Here is an 8,004-nt window from a genome sequence, read left to right as displayed (position 1 = left end):
AGTTTTACAGAGTAAAACTTTAATATATTTGCATTTGGCTTAATATTGCAATCTTTTTCTTTTGTTTCTCTTTCAGTTTCTTTTGTTAAACAATTTATAAATTAGGCGATTAATTAACTGATTTATTTTTCTGATTATTTTAGTTGATTGTTCTTAGTGAGTTATTAAAAAAAAAAATCATTACCCGTTCAATAAGTTACTAATTAATTAACAAATAAATAATTAATTACACGACATTAAATTATTTTGTTCAATTAATTCAGTAAATCTTATAATAAACTTTTGGATTAAGATCTAATAATAGTTTACATATGAAAAAAAAAAAAAAAGTGATCATTACATATAAATTTATTATGATCTTATTAAAAGATAAATACACATGGTAGCAAACCAATACAAATACAATAACAAGTAAGAGTCTTGATAAATCATTTGGATCAAAAACATCTTTTAGAAACCCTAATTTTGAGTCCATATTTCATGCTAAAAGTGAAAGTCAAATTAGGGCATACCGAATGTCCTTCCACAACATGAAAACAATAATTTTTAAGAACATTAACTGCCAAAACTTTCATTTGAATCAAAGCAATATCTTTACCCAAACAAGTCCTTGGACCAATGTAAAAAGATGGAAACTTGTGAGATGGTACAAAAACAAACTTATTATTACCTTGCTCACAATTAATCCATCTCTCTGGCTTGAACTCCAAGCAATCTTTTCCCCAAACTTGTTCCATTCTCCCCGATGAGTAAAAAGACATGAACACCATTTGATTTGGTTTTACATGGTGACCACTTGGAAGAACATCTTCTTTAATTGATGTTCTATGATTAAAAGGTACTGGTGGATATAGTCTAAATGTTTCGTATATTGTTGCTTGTAAATACACCAACTTACTCAACTCCTCAATTTTGTAATAACCATTGTTATTATTATTATTATTACATCCTAACTTTTCTTTCATTTCTCCAAGAATTTTGGCTTCGATATTAGGATGAGTTGCTACGATCCAAAAAAACCAACTCAGTCCAGTTGTTAAGGTATCCTTAGCCGCTGCTAATAAATTGATTGCAACATCTTTGAGAAACTCGTTAGAAAATGACTTTTCTTTCATATAAATTGCTAACAACCCCAAATTATTATTATTACCTTCTTCATCATTTTCATCATCATCTGTGAGACTCATTTGTTCTCGTTTTAGTGAGATGCATTGGAATAAGAATTCGTCGAATTTTCGACGTGCTATTCTTAGCCTTTTTTCAGTTCCAATTTGTAACAATTTTTGCAGCTTCCAATAGAGTTTTGGTAAAATATGTCGATGAATTGCAACCTCTTCCATCTCATTAAATGCATTTAGGTATTCAGCTTTAGAGTACTTAAATTTGTAAGAAGAAAGATCTAGCCCAAAAATTAATAGAATTGCATTATCGAATGTGACCATTTGTTGTAATGCTTCTTGTAGATCAACCTGAGTTATAAGAACAATTACATTATTACACAATAAAATATATATATATATATATATATAGATATATAAGTTTGGAAAGGCAAAGAAAAGTCTACACAACTTAATTAATTAGTAACATTTATACAATTTAGATAGTACTAATAGTACATACATGAATTGGAGAGAGTACTACTATTATGCATGTCGTGTAATAAAATAATTTGAGAAAAAAATATTATTGTATTTGACCCTATATATTTATAAGCAAATTACTTCAAAAATTAAATAATATATGGTCATGCATTTCTTACTTTTTTGGTATTTTGAAAAAAGTTTAGTTTTATTTTTTAAGTACCTTATGGTTATTTAAGAGATATTGTGAAATTTTAAAAAATTCAAAATAATTTAATTTCTTTTTAAGTTTTTTAAATTTATAACATACATGATTTTCATGAAAAAATAAAATAAATAATTTTTTTTAAATGCCGAAAAAATAAGAAATACAACGTTCATGTAATATAAAATTTTCCAATAATATATATGTATCATGAATACATTTCAAATTATGTTAGAATTTAGGATAAAATGAATAGGTTTTTATCTCAAAACTAATTGATAATGGAAAAAATAACTCATTTATCTTATATATTATAATTTACTAACTTTAATAAATTATATAAATTTAGTGTTAGGGACTAGCTAGTGCATGTATTATAAAATAAAAGAATTAAAAGTCTACAATAATCCTTACCAAAAAAAAAAAAAGACTAAAATTAATTATTAAGTAAAGTAATTAACACCATAATAGTAAAGTAATTAACACCATAATATTTATAGATACCTGAATTTGGGTTTGAGTGGCATGATGAAGAAATGGAAGAAAGTGATTGAGGAGATGTTGATGGAGAGATTTTGCAACAAAAGAGTGAAAATTAAAAGTATGTTGTCGAGTGGAGAGCTGAAACATTCTCCTTTGAAACTTCCAAAGATCAAAATCAGAATTGATAATTCCATCTCCAAGAACATCATGAAAGATATCCCTAGAGGCTTGTCCTTTTGGATAATTGGTGAAGTGAGTGGTTGTGATGTGTTGAAAATTCAAAGGATCAGATGTGGCAATGATATCCATGCCACTAAACAAAGGCCCTTTGAACTCAAATGTTCCTCCACTTTGGCCCAAAACATGGGTTGCATACTCATGAAGGCATGGGAATTTACACACCAGCCTCGGCAGCATCCCCAATATCGGCCACTTAGGAACTATTGCCTTTCTATTTCCCCACCAATATTCATGAATAATCACTATAACAATAATCATAAAAACACCAACTACAACCAAACCCATTATTAATTATTGGATGTATATTAAGATATATAGATGGTTTCTCTTGTGTTTCTAATTCCTTCTATATATAGTTGCATATGCATGTGTACGTACATGCAATATATGTAATTTAGTCACAATAAAATTTGTGATTAAAAGTGAAAATATCGTGACTAATTATAAATCATTATTTTGTGGTTAAAGGTATTAGTCACAAAAATCACAATTTATCGTGATTAAATGTGTTTGTAGTCGTAATTTATGACTAAAATAAAATTAGTGACAACTTGTGTCTAAATATTATGTTTTAGTCATAGGTAATTTTTTATTATGACAACATTTAGTCACAAAAAAAAAATTATGTTATGGCTAAAATATTGTCACAAAAAATAGACTTTTTTTTTTTTTTTTTTTTTGTAGTGAAGGAAAGCCCGAAAGTGGCCATGACCCTATTTTTTTTTTTAAAAAAAAAAAAGAATTATATACATATATTAATTATAATTTTTAAAAAATAATTTATTATTGAATTTATTTTTCGAATAAAAAAATATTAAATTGAAGTTATAATAAAAAGAATTATAATCTATTAGATATTTCAAAAAAATATGGACTGTCATGGCATATGTTATTTTGTCTATTAAAATGAGCCAAAACTTATTCGTTTTCTGTCTAAGCCTATTTGTCATCTCACTAATACTATTACACTAACTCACTTGACTAAACAAATAATCTCTTTTAGGCTTTTCTTTTTTTCTCCATTTCTAGATCGAGTCAAGGCTGTGAAAATAAAGAAAAGCAATTATGTATCATCTTAATGATAGGTACTCTTCTTGTGTCAATGAGAACTACAAAATGTGGATTCTCAATCATGAAAATTATAAAAGCTTAGAAACAAGATGGAAATCAACTTTCTGAATAATTGCTTAACTGTTTGTATTAAGAAAGATGTTGCTACAAAATTTAGTATTGATTCCATTATAGATGAGTTTGCATTTATGAAGGAACGTTAGGAAAAATTTACTTAAGGTGCATTTGGATGCAACTGTATAATTATTAATTAAAAATACAATGTGTGTTTACATGTCACTTATTTCATGTTTGGTAAATTAGTAAGTGATTGCATAATTTAATAATATTTATAATTATCTAAAAAAGGTAATATTGTGTATTTACACACTTTAATTATACTAAATTTTCATGGAAGTCAAAAGAATTAGAGTATAATTAATACTCTTTAATTATCTCTAATTACATAATTGCAGTATAATTATTTAAATAAATAAATCAAATCTCATAATTACTCTAAATTAAATTCAATTCTAGTGGGAAATTTGATTTTCTATGCTTAAAAAATCCTAAAATTATATCCCTAAACCTAAATGTTATACCATAGGCAATATATGACTACTTTTGCTTTATCCCCATAATACCCCTCACATTTGAACCACTTGAGTTTTTTTTTTTTTTTTTTTTTTTTTTTTTTTTTTTTTTTTTTCGGTTTGAGAGAGACGAAGAAAGAGGAGTTGGGTCCGATGGTCGGACCATGGGTCCGATTGGTCGGACCCCATGGTCCGACCATCGGACCACTAGAAATTTTTTTTTTTTTTTTTCAGTTTGACAGAGACAAAGAGAGAGAGGGGTTGGGTCCGAGGGTCGGACCATGGGGTCCGACCGGAGTTTTTCTTTTTTTTTTTTTTTTTTCAATTTGACAGAGACAAAGAGAGAGAGGGGCTGGTGCACGGAGAGAGGGGGGCTATGGGGGCCGGTGCGCCGTGCACCGTCACCGTCGGTTGAGGCTTCGGGGTTGAGGCTTCGCGACGGAGAGAGGGGGCTGGGTGGGTTAAGCCTTCGGGTCCGAGAGAGACGAAGAGAGAGAGGGGGCTGGGTGGGTTAAGGCTTCGGGTCCGACAGAGGGGGCTGGGTGGTCCTCGTCGTCGTCGTTGGAGGTGGTGCAGGAGGTGGTGGAGGTGTTTTGGCCGAGAGAGAGACAATTGCTTTGGTTCAAATGTGAGGGGTATTATAGGGATAAAGCAAAAGTAGTCATATATTGCCTATGTTATAACATTTAGGTTTAAGAATATAATTTTAGGATTTTTTAAGCATAGAAAATCAAATTTCCCATTCTAATTACATAATGTCTTTTCAATGTGCTCTTAAAAAATAAATTATTTTTTTAAGTTACATATGAATTTCATATTATTATTAATCACATGTTTTGTTAATACTATTATTATTATTATTTTAATGTATATTATATTTATTTACATAGTACTTACCTTCTTATTAATAAATATTATCAAATATAGTTTTATATATAATAATATATGAATTATAACAAAATTGCCCAAAAAAGTTAATATTAGGATAATTTCATAAATATTAAAAAATTAATCATAAATTATATATAAAAAAAAAGAGTACAAATTTATATTTTCAATAAAGTTATAATTTCCATATATAATTTTATTTTATATTGTATAAAGAATTTGATATTAGGATCTCCTTTTTGTGAGAAAAAAAATGTGGAACAGCTATACTATCTATGACTATGACCATCAATTGAAGGCCATACTCTAAAGCCAAATTTGCTTATATATAATAATTTATTGAATATTAGTAGTGTCCACACTTTTTATAAGTGGTGTCTACAATTAATTAGCGATATTGTTTAAAAGTTATTTTTTTTTTATAAATTATATAAGACTTGATATTTAATTATACTAACAGCAATATAACACCAAAAAAATATTAAGCACTAATAATACTTTTTAGCAATATAATAAACATGACCAGTAAACATAACTATCTAATACCAGTTCAAAGTTTCGTGTCAGACAATACAAGTATTATTGCAACTAGGCATTGGTGGAAAATCAAAATACGTGGTGGATTTTGAGTCTATATGTTTTCAATTAAATAATAATAATAATAATAATAATAATAAAACATGCCTATGTTATGTTTGATTTTGAGAGAATTAAGTATTAATTAAGAGAGAAAAATTCAATTTGTATTGACTAAGACCAATAGAGTATTAAATTTGTTGAGATTTTACATTAAATTTATTTCAAGCACCCTAATTCTATATATAATATTGTTTATAGCATTAATATTACTGTGACACACTGACACTACTATTTCAAATATTTTTGTGTTTTTTATAATTTTTAAAAAATAATATAATAATAAAATATAATAATTTTAGTATATTTAATGTTGTAATTTATTTTTTTTTTTTTTTGAAAAAAAACTTGTAACTTCTCATAAATATAAGCAATCCGGTACAAATTTACAAATAGAAACTTAGGTTAAGAAAACATTTTTTCTAACCCATTCCTTATCTAGGCTTAATGATTCTCTACCTACCTAGAATGTGAGTTATTACATTTCTATCTCTAGGAACATGAAAAAGAGATATATTAAGATAATAAAATTAGGAATTTACAATCTTTGAGATTAAATCTCATAAAGTCGAGCGATCTTTCCACTCATATTTAATTTTCAAAATAAGCTGAAGACAATCAATCTCAATAATGAAAAGAAGTAATTTTACTGCAAGGCACCAAATCAAGACCTCATTCAGGGCTTGAGCTTCAGCATACAATTAAGACGCTCCAACTCTTGGTACAAAAAAAAATAACAATATTGTTGTTACAATTCCTAACATACCGCCCCGATATACTAAACTTTATCCTCTTGTTGTTCACAAGAGCATCAACATTGATTTTATAACATCCTAGTAGTAGTATAGTGTATTGTGAATGGTCTTTGTCCCCATAGCTTGATGAATGATTAATTCATTGCATTTCCAGTACCATTAAGATTGTTACTTGTGCACTTATGCTGAGCTTTAGAATAATCCTGTAATGAGGTTTGCAACATAGGTTTCTATTCTACATTCAAATTAAAAGGTTTTTTCATTATTATTAAATATACATTCCAAATTAACCAAATAATTCCAACAAATAGACTAAAAGTTCTCTTTCAACAGGTTATTAAAACCCCTAATTAGGAGAAACTCCTTAATATCGCAATTTTTGTTAAGAAGATGAAACTGTATAAAAGAGGTCTCCTTTCACACAAGCTTTGCCCTACAACATTAATTCTAATAAGGCATGCATAATGGTCTCATCCTTCCTTGAACAGATGAAACAAATTGGAGTGCAAAGGATTTTCTTCTTATAGAGGTTAAGTCCACAAGGTAAAACATGACTAAAGGCCCTCTACACAAAATACTTTATTTTAGGACGGATTACTGTTTTACTTTTTGACTCTAAGTATGGCACAAAAATATCTGGTCTACAGGCTGTAACGAACCTATTCTTTAAAGATATTGGCACAACACAACACATCCTATATTTTTTTGTGGCACGACATGACACAACCAATTTTTCGAAAAACACGAATAAATATAAACCTGACCACCACAAACTTACAACACTAATAGTACTACTCTCTATATACGTATATCTTACCACAATTTTTTTTTTTTTTGAGTACATATCTTACCACATAATTAAACTAATCATGTTATTTTACAAAATTTAGTTTTGTCTAATACTGATATTGTGTTTTTTTTCCCTTAAAAACTTGAATTGCTCCATAATTAGTATCAGTTGCTCATTTCAGTACCTGTACTTGAGACTGGTTAGAACATGTGGTAAGTAATAGCTAAAACTTTTTTCCTCTTACAACTTCCTTTTTGGTTGCAATGAAACTAAGATATAATGCAACTTTTTCTTCTCTTTTGATTTTACATCAATATCCTCTTTTAGTAAAAGTTTCTACTATATTATGTAACTTGGTTACCTCTTGCTTCAAGATAAATTTACAATAATGTCACTTTTTTTTTTATTTGGCTATATATCACTTTCTAAAATACATACATCTACAAAAATTTCGGGTACACTAGTGTTAAATATTCTAAATATATAACACTAGTGTATATATTTGGAGTCAAATTTCAAATCAATATTACACATGATTATTCCTCAAACACTTAAGATTGAACAAAAGTTGGGCATTTGACATGTACCATCTCTGTTCTTGAACTTGTATGAAAACACATTCTCCAAGCCAAACATTTTTCTTTTTAGTGTTATTACAATTTACTAATAACTTACCAATATTAAGTTCGAACCATGCCCTCTTTCTTTTTCACATCCCTCTTTCACTCTGACTTAAATTTTTGGGAACATGAGTAGGACTAATCCAGTTTCTGGTTTCAGAAAG

The 8,004-nt window shown here is 28.2% G+C and overlaps 1 protein-coding gene across 1 annotated transcript; it reads right to left on the bottom strand.

Moving 5' to 3' along the window:
• Positions 1-330: 330 nt before the first annotated feature.
• LOC115700837 (alkane hydroxylase MAH1) lies at positions 331-2,843 on the bottom strand. The gene is made up of 2 exons (XM_061102125.1): positions 2,290-2,843; positions 331-1,469 (listed from the first exon to the last, which is right to left on the bottom strand). The coding sequence occupies exons 1-2, from the start codon at positions 2,791-2,793 to the stop codon at positions 438-440; spliced, it is 1,536 nt and encodes a 511-aa protein (XP_060958108.1). The 5' UTR covers positions 2,794-2,843; the 3' UTR covers positions 331-437.
• Between the last annotated feature and the right edge of the window lie 5,161 nt (positions 2,844-8,004).

Source organism: Cannabis sativa, chromosome 8 (assembly GCF_029168945.1).
Source record: "Cannabis sativa cultivar Pink pepper isolate KNU-18-1 chromosome 8, ASM2916894v1, whole genome shotgun sequence".
NCBI lineage: Eukaryota > Viridiplantae > Streptophyta > Magnoliopsida > Rosales > Cannabaceae > Cannabis > Cannabis sativa.
Note: the sequence above shows the minus strand (reverse complement) of the source record. Positions and strands in the feature narration are given on the sequence as shown.